Source organism: Thermobia domestica, unplaced genomic scaffold, assembly GCF_964235325.1.
Source record: "Thermobia domestica unplaced genomic scaffold, izTheDome1.hap1.1 HAP1_SCAFFOLD_1240, whole genome shotgun sequence".
Classification (NCBI taxonomy): Eukaryota; Metazoa; Arthropoda; class Insecta; order Zygentoma; family Lepismatidae; genus Thermobia; species Thermobia domestica.
Genome location: NW_027656950.1, coordinates 31,586 through 44,258, shown reverse-complemented (window position 1 = coordinate 44,258; position 12,673 = coordinate 31,586). Strand labels below are relative to the sequence as shown.

Genomic DNA, 12,673 nt, shown 5'->3' with positions numbered 1-12,673 from the left:
GAGAGCTTTCATAAAAATTATACTCGGAATTACTATTTACAATGTAGTAAAAATGGATATCATACAACTGACTGATAACAGAAGTTGAAAATCTATACTTTTTAGTACATAATTTATGTAATATCTATAAATTTCTTTATAGTGGAAAGTAAGATTAACGGAATTAAGTTTTCATAAATATTTAATAGATATATTTTAAGTGGAACTTTAACTAAATAAATTACTTTTAAATTTTAATATAATTAAATGATAAGTTAACAATTTAACCACTTAAAAATTCTGATTTGAATGATGGTCAATTATTGCTTGTTATTATGATGTAGAAACAGAAGTTGAGGATGAAAAGAAATCAAGTGACGATGAAAATATGAATGTTGGTAATCTAATATTATGTGGCGATGCTATGTTATTCATACACAAATATATTCATTGTTCAAGTTATATCAATTAAAAAAGTAATATAAATTATTTGATGGCTTCAAACTTACCTATATTTCCATTTCTTGATCCAACGGAAAGAAGTTCTTCGTTATTGGAAGAATTAGACGCACATGCCTCATCGGAAACGACATCTACGAAATTATTTGCAAGCTCATCTGAAATAAGGAAGAAATAAAGCTTCTCTTCGGTTCTTGAATTAGAGAGGTTCATATAATGTTCAACTATATATATATAATATTGCGAGATGTAACAAATTCAATTAGCAGTATCAAGATGATGATTTCAACTTCCTCTGAAGTCTTTATTTCCATTAGTAACGTCACTCTATCATATTTTTAGAGGTAACATTATAGGTATTAATATATTGTTCTTTGATACTAATGATTTTCATTTCATGCTAAAGTTTTTTTTTTTTTTTTTTTTGCAAAGAGTATTGTTAATTTACAAAAGACAGCTTCAAGTATTATAATTTTCAAGTGGAAGTAATGTTTCTCAACCTCTACTCTCTCACTAATCCTTCTTAAGGACAATTATCTACTTTGTAGTTCTTGTCATATAAAATATTTCAATGAAACAACAACTGGCAGAGAGAATTCAAGTACTCCTCAGTATCATCTCATATTTTAACTTGTCTGGATAAATGCTCTAGGTTAGCATTTCTCAAACCACGGTAGCGCTTTTAGTCTTCACGCTCTATCGTTGCGACTGTCTTACTTTAAATAGTTTTAAAAATGAAGTGAATTTCTATGTCATACAATAGTTGAGAATCTTAAACATAATTCGAAAATTACAAAAGTAAGCACCTTTCACTTTCTCTCAGAAGATTGATATTTCACGGAATGTATTACCCAATCTACCCTTTTGGATAGTCTTCAAATCTTAAAAGAAAGTAATTGTTTTCTCATATTAATACCAATATGAAATAAAGGGAATTTCAGTCAATGAAACTTAAAACTGAAATATATTGATATTAATATATGCTGGAAAGCTTGTAATATTATAATACTAACAATAATAATAACAAAAGGATTGCCTAAGTGAAAAGAAAATTAACTGTAGCGGTATTACATAATCGAAGTAAGGAAATGCTTGTCGATAGATGTCGCTGTGTAATCCCCAGGTTTTACTTGTAGTTACTGACAGTTTGCTGTTTCCTCACTGAAAAAAGTCATTTAGCGGGATTGGGTACATTATAAACTTCTCCAAATTGGTGCAACAAGATGTTATCAATTTCTCGGTGCAGAAGCAGTGCATGCTTAAGAAATTTAACGTGGGATGCAGGATGAGCATTACTCTCTTTAAAAAGTCTCAAAACAATGAAATATTTACCTCTGACAAGCAATGTAGAAACACCATGAAAGGAATCCAGAGGTTTCTACACTGAAGCCACCCACTCCTTTCAGTGCATCAATATCGATGACAATTATCTACAGGTGACACGTTACATATTAACTTACTTCACATATCCCGTAATGAACTATTTCTCAATGTAAGCGTGACAACCTTTTCTTTTGAGCATATCTTATCGTCTACTTGTAAGCCTTTTACCCAGTTACCTAGGGTCGGTTTTTCGGTTCGCTGTTCTCGATCCATGTTTCATTTTGGGATTGCCTTTACAAGCAACTAATCACTTGACGTCAACCCTCAACCTCGACGACGAGGATTTTTTATATTTAAGCACACACTATAATAATAATAAACTGCCTTTCAAAAGAGACAGACAAAAGTGTTGTCGTCCGTAGAACATTTTGATCATTAAAAGTGCCCCTCACTTGAAAGGTGTCCTAAATAATACAAATTACTGATGTGTAAGTAACTTTCTTTTACCCAGCTGACTGCCTAAGCCAACTGAACTGACAGAAAGACTATTTCTTCGAAATCACATAAACAATCAGCAGCATCACGTGTTCACTTAATTAAGGAGTTTGTTTGTATGGCGTGATATGTTATCAATTAATATTGAAACCCGAAATGATGGGTTCCTGCAGCTTCTGGTTTTAGTACAGAAAGAGAGAGAGTGGAGACGGAATGTATTTTTGGAGCACTTCATCCTATAAAACTGCTTGTAGCTCTCTATTACCCGTTTTACTCTATAGTGATCACAGTTAAAACCAGAAGTGGTTAATTTCTGCCACTTCCAACTTGAACAGAGAGTTAAGAGAGAAGATGGTGTCTACTCTTACAACGATAAAGCTAAATAAAAAATTCTCGCTACGTTTTATTATTTTGCTCCAAAAAGTTCAATATTGAAACCGGATGTTCTAATGGATTTCTATTGTTTTAGTTTGTAACAGTGTTAATTTGATTTGATTCGATTGTATTCAGTGTCCTTTCAGAATCGAAGCCGTATGACACGTAGACGTGAGGTCCGAGGTAGATAAGCTCCCGCCGAGATCGAACCCAGGTCTCCCATGCCAAACGATCTGATCTTAACCGCTTAGTCAGATGAGAATTCTGGAGAGAGTTAAGGATGGAGATGAAACGTATTCTTGGGACGCTTAACCGAAGATAGGAAACAACTTGTCGTTGTCTATTACCATTTTTGCTTTAGTAGTGATCGAAGTTAAAACTGGAAATGGTTCATTTGTAGCACTTCCGGTCTGGATGTCACTCCATCAACGAACTCAATTCCTCATATCTGACCCTCTGCATCCTGGATAAAATGGATGGTAATCCATCCATTAATTCTATTAATCCATTAATCTATTAAGGAAAGCTTTACAGCTGCGCCAAATAGTATTGTTATTATCGGAAGTAAATGTAAATGCTTCGAAGTTACATTTCCCGTTTTATTTCAAGGGAAGTGTTCTACATCCTAACAATAATGGATACGTAACCTGAGTATTCACAATAAAAACTAATTGCAAAAGATTTACAACTGCAGTCATGGTACTAACACTATCGGAAGTACACGTTATAATGATTACTCCATCGGACATTATATTACGAAGTCACTATTTCTACGTTTGGTCGAGCGTTGACTATGAAACAAGTTATCACTCTCGTAATATGTTCTTCCACCGGCAACAACACATAAGCAAGATTCAAACAGCAACCTCTTAACAATAATATAAAAGCATAATTGGGAATTAATTAAGACTGAAATATAATCTCCAATATGAAATGACAGATATCAAAGGTTTATAAACCATGTGCACCTGAAAAGGATTACAGCAAGGCAGTCGTAGGAAATCACGCCAACACTGCATATCCATTTGACGCTTAATCCGCTTGAAGAAAATTGCTTCTCGCTATCTATTACCGATTTTATTCTATAACGATCAAAGTCAAACCAGAAGTGTTTATTTCCGCCACTTCCGGGTTTTAACGGAGCTAAGAGAGAAGATGGCACTTAGACCCCTAAACCAATTTAAAAAGCGTTTCTGCTACGACTTATCATTTTTGCTCCATAAAGTTTAATATTGAAACCGGATGTTCTAATGGATTTCAATTATTCTCGGTTGAGACAATGTTAATTTGATCTGATTATGTTTTGTGTTTAGTGTCCCTTTCAGAAGCGAGGCTACATGAGACACTGACGTGGGATCCGAACTACATGAGCTCCCAACAGAATCAAATCCAGGTCTCCCACGTCAAAGGATCTGCTGCTAACCCCTTAGTCAGATGAGAGTTCTGGTAGAGTTAAGGATGGAGATGAAATCTAATCTTGGGACGCTTAATCCGCTTCTCCCTCTCTATTACCATTTTTGCTCTGGTGATTCAAGTTAAAACCAGAAATGGTTCATTTGTGGCACTTTCGGTTTGGATGTCACCTACTCCAACGAACTCAATTCCTCAGATTTCACCCTCTACATCAATTCCTCAGGTTTCACCCTCTGGTATTTTTTAAACGAATCTTAAATAAAATTTAACTCTTGAGAGTGCTTTCATGCGAGGTTCATTTAAAAAGTTAAAATTTTTCTTCATTAATATTCGATCAACTAGACCGTACAGTTACATTGGCGCTCGACAGGACGATTGTTTTGAGAGAAGCAGAAAAACAAACAGATCCCTGCAACACTGATCACTTCACTACCGTCACCAAATTTCATCCACTGGTCTTTAAAGGGTTAACGTCAATCAAGTCTTCTTGCGATGACATGGGGAAAAATTTTTTAAAGTCCTTTCGGAAATACGGTAACGAACACGTGGGCCATACGAAACGAATTTCGGATTACGGTTGGGCCATAATTTCAATAAAGTTTATCAATGTCTTTCATTATGTTATTATTTGTTGTTTTAAAATACTCAAGTGCCACAATTTCAAACACATCAAAACATTAACAAAGTTATTATTATTTTCTTTCAAAATAGCACATTTAATAATTTGAACAACTAATTACTGGCATTGTTTACCATTAAACACAAAATATTACATTTATAAGTATATTTGATAATTATTGTAACCTAAAATATTTACTAATATAGTGCCTTGTACTCTTAAATATAACATGAATTAAAATTTTCTTACTATTCTCAAAAAGCATTCATTTTCAATATTTACTTTCATTGAAAACAACTTCACACATTCTTGAAAATCAACAGAATAAATGTATATCTGTTTTCGTTTACTTTCTTGTTATTAGTAGTATTATTATTTCAAATATCACTACTACTATGAAACAAATATATAGCACACAAATTAAATTCAACTATGAGCACACATAAATATTTTCAAAATATTGGTTACGGTATGAAAAATTCTTACTTAAATCTACAACAACACTCGTTATTATAATATTTCACATTTATTACATTCTGGTTAAAACTTGACCAAGAATGGACTGAGCAGTGGATGGTTTGTCAGACCATTACATTTTTTAAAGTGTCTGCTCTCCTAAATTTCGAAGATACCTACCCACATTATTATTATTTATTTATTTCCAACCCAGAGATGAGGGTTAATTATAGAATAAAAAGTTAATATTAAAAAGAATATAGATGGGTATAATACGAAAATTGCCTACGCCGGGCGTTACATAAATATAATGTTACCCAAGAATGGGAGGGAACCTCATCTCATGCCTTAGCATACATCTTTGCTGGTTTTTCCATTACTTTGGAAAAGAAAATATCAACGGCCATCTGGAAGTCGCATTGCTGGTCACAGATGCCTACTTATTTTATATCAAATAACCTTCTTTTCTTCTTTTCTTTTCTTTTTTTTTCTTTCTTTTTGAAATATCAAAATCATTGCAAGTGTCGATTTCATACAATACAAGCAGTCCGGCTCAACGAAGTTTTTGTTTATCCTACACCTACTCGAGGCTTTTTCAACACAAAAGCAATTTCGAAAGGTTTCATTTGCCAATAAACAACTAACATGAATGTATAAACTACTATGTGGTTTTCACCTATCCTGATTACTTTAGAAAGCAGTCGCTCAGAACACAAACTTGGTTTCTCAACATGTATGATTGCTGCGTAGCACAAGAAATTGACTAACTTATTACTGCTTGAATAGCAATTACTTTTGTTTCGTGATAATTTTCGATATGCACCAGTTTCACTGTATTCAGAATGAATACTAAATTGCCTATTTTGTTTCACTAGGTTTTTCCATTTACCTGTATGTTTGACCTTTGTCATTACGTCACAATCAGCTGACGGCATAGTACTAACAGTAATTGATGATAGACTTTTAATTTTACTATCACATTCATTCCCAAATCGATTAAACGTGAAAGGTTTATTCACCCGATTACCACATTCTTCCTGAAAAGGTTCGTAGATTTTATTACTCGCAGGTGATGCGTGGTCAGCACCTGACCCTTTTACTAAATCATTAATTGCTGAGCTACTAGTGTGATATGATCCAAAATTTTGGTCACCCTTTTCAAACATACACATGGAGTATTGGTTACCATGGTGCGACAAAATAACTTTACAATTACAACTATTTGTCTGAGCATTGGTGCGACTGTGATATTTACTTCTCAAAAAACATTTACGAACAAACTTGGAACATTTTGGAAAACAATACAACATGCGTTTAACTCTTTTTAGTTTCCGTCTGACTTTACGTACTTTCTTTTTATATTGCCGGTGCTTTTTGCCATATTGAACCCGTAAATTATATTTCCTTACCCTTTGACAAACTACATTTCGTAATCTACTAAAATATTCTTGACACGTTTTTAATTTCTCTTCCCACGTTATTGAGTTATGATCATTACCATTAGGCCTACCTGGCATAAAGCCGTTTGTACTATCTTCTACATACACAATTTGAGTGCAAGTGACTATGCAAAAGATGACACAATTCATTTGTTCTATCTGTATGTTTTCAACTTTCAACTCACAGCTTAACGAACTACTCTTCTCTTGACGAATCTCTACAACCATGACAGACACAAAAAATAAACAAGTTTTGTTAAAGGGAACGCACTCTAATTTATTGGTTAGCAAGGTGACGTAAAAGCAATTTTGCCTTAACAAACATAATACACTACAAGGGTGTGTGAATGGGCTACTCTCATTCCTCTTTTCAACGCAATTTATTACCACTCTAGTAAACCTTTCTGTAGTGACGCACGCATTGCATCCATGAATGCCTTTTGTTCCTCTACAAAACAAACAAGCAACAGCTGGAACAGCTGACTGCTCACTCATACACAGAGCTACGCTGGACGTGACCAACTCGATGGTCGGGGGAGGTTGCAAAGAGACAGCTGGGTTGAGCTTGTTATTCTTTTTTCTTTCTGTTTCTTTTCTTTCTAAAATATTATTCGAAGGAAACAAAACAAATTCTTTGGCTTGGCCTAACTCAACATTAACGTGACTGACAACAGGAATGATTTCTTTTTCTACCTTTAATTTACACTCAATATTTCTTCAACCTGTTCAAATTTGTTGTCAAGAAATTCAATGTTAGCTTGATTTAAAACAATAGCTGGTGGCTGGGAACTAACACATGGTAGAATAGTACAACTTTCAAAAAATTCGTTTTTCACTGTTCGTGCGTACATTTTTCGGGCTACAGGGGCAATGTCCCACAAAACTCCTTCAAACTCAGGTCTAACAAATTCTAATATACTTTCAGCAAATTTTATTTCTAATGGTACTCTTTTGCTTTTACTATTCTCATGATTTTGAATATTCTCTAACTCATTAACTTTTACAAAAGGATGCGCAAAAGTTGCAGTTTCAGGAGGATCAGCGAACCTAACCCGTTTCGGTGGTACAACTTTACAATTTATTTTCTGATCATCACTGGAATCCTTGTTACAACTAACATCGTGATACTTTGAATGCCTTTTGTATATCCTTTCAGCTAACCTTTCTTTTGCGATACGTATGATGTCTGAATTTTCGTAATGAACTTTCAACTTACGTTTAATATCTGTCAAAGAAATAAATTTTGATTCAAGAACACATTCATCTTTGACCTTTCGATAAAAATCAGATTCACGTAATTCACGCATTTTAGCAACAATTTTATCTTCAATTTCAACCCTATATTTTATGTTCCTTTCCAAAAGAGATTTTGCAATTTCCTGTTTAGCTCTTTTACGAATTTCACAAACTTCCTGATCTACTTTTAAAGCATTTTCAACTTCTAAGAATGTAAATGGTTCTTTTCTATATCTAAATTGAGTTTCTACTATTAACTACTCTGTTTCTTTCCATATTTTTCGCATTTCATGCAAGACAGGTATTATTTCTCTATTTACGGACATAATGATTAATTTACTAATGCCAAAACAACAAAATTAAATAGCACTAAAAAGGCACTACTATTTACCTTGATGAAATATACAATTAGCGTCGCTTTTATGCGGTTTTGCCAAACGTTCCTGTGATATCGGGCGCCATATTATTACAATATCAGGGTTCGATTACCGTTTGTCCCTGTACGGGAGACATATTATTACAGTATGTGGTTCGTGTCCTACGGTCCCAAGGTGGGCTTATGCATTTACTGTGGTCTGGGATTCGATTCTCCACCGTTCATATGTCTTCTTTAGATTTTAATAACAGGTTGGATCATCTATCAAAGCTGACCATATAGCCACAGGACTACACTACTCCAGAGTTCGGTCAGAACGTCTTGGGGAACCGGCACAAAAACAGATTCTAATTGTACTTTCAGCGCTAATGCAATTTAATAATGTACGAATTATTATGTTGCATAGGTGCCGTTTAATTGTGCTGAAAAGAAAATTGTGTTATATTATTTCTTAAAATTAACAAATAAAAATATGAACCATAATTGATGCTTGAAAGGATACTCCGAATTCCACTATTTGCTTTAATTAACAACACTAAAATTCACGAACATATATTACATTATTTTCAGGCACTTCTATTGGATAACCAATTATTGCAACGATATTTTAATTTAGGCCCATTTATAATTATGAACGCGGATGACGCGGACGACCCGAATTAATAGATTATGTTATGTCACATTGTTGTTTTTCACAATTCACTAACACTGTTCACTCGGAATAGCACTTGTAGGGAAGCTATTTTGGTGATTCCAGGGGGTGTCCTAAAGGTTGCAGGTTGCTCTCCTTTCATCTTCCGGGCGATGTGCAGGTTGGTTTTACTGCTTGTCTACTCCATGTCGCTGAGATAACTTTTAGATTAACGTTCCTAGACGAACATTTTAAAATTATTTATAATCTTCATTATTATGGTGTTAATTCAATATTACGACGTTTAGATTTATGTTATGCACTTGACAGAATGAAACATTATTTCGAATTGCTCGTTCATTCCAGTCGTTCGCACAAGTTTCTCGTGGTAACTTCACCGGGTGTATTTGTCAGACTAAAGCACTCCTTCTCTCCGTCTCCTCGCGTTGCTAGGCAACCGTTCGCTTTGCTACGCAGTTTGGTGATGTCAGAAGTTAAAAATAACTATGACAACCTATAGGTAGGAATTTTAGAGACGAAGTTTGTCCATTGTACTGAATTTTAGCTCCTTAAGAGGAACTCTACGATCTCCGTCGCAGACGAGACGCACATACATATATGCACATTCGTTCGTTGGCTGAGAGAAAAATTCTTGAGAGTGCTTTCATGCGAGGTTCATTTAAAAAGTTAAAATTTTTCTTCATTAATAATCGATCAACTAGACCGTACAGTTACACTACATCTCTATATTCGTTCTCCCATTTACAGATACATTCCTTCTTCTACTGCAATTAATGCACACAAGAATTTCCCATTCATAATACAGCACTTTACCAAAAAGATCCAAAATATACAGGAAAACAAATTTATAACAGCTTACCCATCAGCATAAGAAACTTAAAATCTGATCACCTTTTTAAACAAAGAATAACAAAGTACCTACAAGAGCACTGCTTTTATACTGTCACGGAATTTTATGAACATGCTCAAGCTAGAACCTTGTAGTTATACGAATCAATAGTAAGGTATCTATTTTATTATTACATGAGTACTCATACTTATTTATATATCATTAAAATCAAATGTCTTCAATACATATTTCCTAAATACTAAATGAAGATAGCATAATGTAAAGAAAAACACTACAGATTCTCGCACTATGAATAAAACCAGGTAGATGAATAGATAAGTTATGGTATTTCTATGTATATATGTGTATCATGTTGTAAGACAAATGTGATGTATAAGAAACTATAGTAGTAGTTTGTTATATAGACAATAATAGAATTTGGCATGTTCTATGCCGCATGTATATATGTACAATACTGTAGTCTCCTGAACGCAAAATAAATAAATAAATAGGTCTATATTAAATGAACTATCTGGATTATAGTATTTTCACATGTTATTCTCTTAAATGCAGTGCAATCCTCATATATCTTAAAATTCTTAAAATCTTTTTTACCATTTATAAAATCTAATTTTTTTTTTTTTTTTTTTTTTTTGGAAAGACTCCTGTCGGCCGTTCTTAATGTTTTTTCCTCACAATCATAAAATTTAATATTATATTTTATGTGATCAGTTAGAAATGTTACAATACAAACCCAGGCATATCAAATTGTCCCGAGTTAAATTGAGTGGTTACATCAATCTCAAAAAATAAACCAGATATTGCTTTTTGAATGCATTGATACATATAAAATACATACATATTAATTTTAATTTACTCGTATTATTAGACTCATATTCTAGTATTGGAATTCTTATCTCACGGTGTTTATTGTTATTTTTCCATCATAAAGTGCACTTGCACCTGCTCTTGTTCCTGTTCATTTATATAAAACATCATTAATATTATTAGCATTTGTAAACGTTATTCTCAATCCTCCTTTCCACACAATCTCTTTACAATTAGTTAAAAGTCCTTGTATCAATATTAACAGAAATAGAACATTAAATTTCTTTCTTAACCCAGTGTACTATCTGTTTCGAAATCAGCTTATTTTAGGTATTATGTTTCAGATTTAGATACTTTTAAAGTTCCAATTACAGTTGAAGTTATTCTTGCTAATACAATCTTATCTACAACAATTCCATGTTTTTAATTTCTATTTGCGGGAAGAATAGAAAGAAATTATCTACATGTATTATTCTATGGTTTGCACCATATATTCCTCCCTCTTCACCACTTACAACTTCAAATTTCATGTAACATTCTGCTCTGTGAGGGTGAATAAATCCACCTCCTACATCAGAAATAAAAGTCGATATCATTGTTAGGCTCATTCAAATTCTAAAATGTTCTTCTATCTACTGTAAAACTTTGCAACTCATAACTTTCGATACTATCCATTTATTATAGAGAAAACCTTTGTTTGTAAATTATGGTTGTAGTTGTTCCACCAAAACCAATCAAATTATTGTCGTGTTTATTTTCATTTCAATTTGATTAATTTTATCTCTTATTATAGAAAAAATAAAGAATAAGATGCCTTATATACAAGAATTTTATTTCTGCTCAGTTTTTCAATTGATTTTCTGATAGCGTTATACGAGGGTCACTACGAAAGTTTTGAGATGTGAAATAACTTACATACTTAAAATCATTTTAACACTTACATTTTCTCAAAGTATTCACCATTACACTGTACACACTTTTGCATCCTCGTAAACCACTTTTGGAAGCAGTGTTGCAGTCTTTTTCTTCAAGTGTTGAAAGTTCATTCTCGTAAGCCACTACAGCTTCTTCAGGGCTTCAAAATCTCTTCCCATGCATACGATCTTTGATCCTGGGGAACAGAAAAAAATCACACGGAGCCAGGTCAGGGCTATAAGGCGGATGAGTCATAATTTTGATTTCTGCAGATTCTAAAAACTGAATTGTGATGTTGGCTGTGTGTGCGGACGCGTTGTCATGATGAAGCCGGATCCCACGCAATCCAGTTCTTGGACGCCGTTCTTGAAGCTTCTGGAACACTTTTGTTAGGCAAACAGTGGTGTAGCACTGAGCAGTAACAGTCCTTTGTTCTTCAAGTGGAACAGTTGTAACATGGCCAGATTTGGAGAAGAAAGTTGCGACCATATTCTTCCCCACACTTCGCGGTCGCTTCACTTTCGTGGTGGATCTTCGTCTGGAAAGATCAAAACTATAGACTGGCGTTTATTTTCATGGTCAAATTGATAGATCCAAGTCTCACCACCAGTAACAATGTCAGAGACGCGTCGAGAATTGCCTCCATCAAATCTTGCAAGCATTTTTTCACACCATTCCACACGCATGCGCTTCTGCTGTTCAGTCAAAGTGTGAGGCACCCAACGAGATGAAACCTTCCTGAGCCGAAGATGATCATGAAGAATTTTTGTTACTGCTGGCGAACCAATGTTCACTGTAGATTCAATGTCCTTGAAAGTTGTTCGAGGATTTTCTCGAATCATTTGTTCCACAGCGGCAATGTTTTCATCTGACACAGCTGTTGCCGGACGTCCAGCTCTCTCTTCATCTTTAAGCGATGTCCGGTTTCTTCTGAATTCACCAAACCACCGAAAAATTGTAGCACGGGAAGGAGCAAGGTCCCCAAATGCCCTGCAAACGGTCAAGGCTTTGTGTCTCGTTCAAACCACTTTTGAAATCGTAAAGAATCATTGCTCGAAAATGTTCCCTTTCGAGCTCCATTCTAGACAGCCGAATACTGCTCATATCAACAAACAAGTGAAGGCAATACGGCCACGCCGATAAGCGAGGCGAGTTGAAACTTGCTTCGCTTCTTCGCTCTGGATACCACTACCGAACGCAATTGTTGGAATTGAAATACTGTGCCACAACAATGCGTATCTTAAAACTTTCGTAGTGACCCTCGTATTTATATTGAGTT

At 34.3% G+C, this 12,673-nt stretch overlaps 1 protein-coding gene across 2 annotated transcripts in view; it reads right to left on the bottom strand.

Moving 5' to 3' along the window:
• Nucleotides 1-297: 297 nt before the first annotated feature.
• Nucleotides 298-12,673, bottom strand: part of LOC145677690 (uncharacterized) — a 31,329-nt gene continuing 18,953 nt past the window's right edge. Inside the window, exon 3 of one of the 2 annotated variants that reach the window (XM_081748112.1) lies at nucleotides 298-596. In XM_081748112.1, the coding sequence (XP_081604238.1) occupies nucleotides 466-596 (131 nt within the window). In that variant the 3' untranslated portion in view covers nucleotides 298-465. The remainder of the gene's footprint in view (nucleotides 597-12,673) is intronic. The other variant, XM_081748110.1, reaches the window with a different exon arrangement.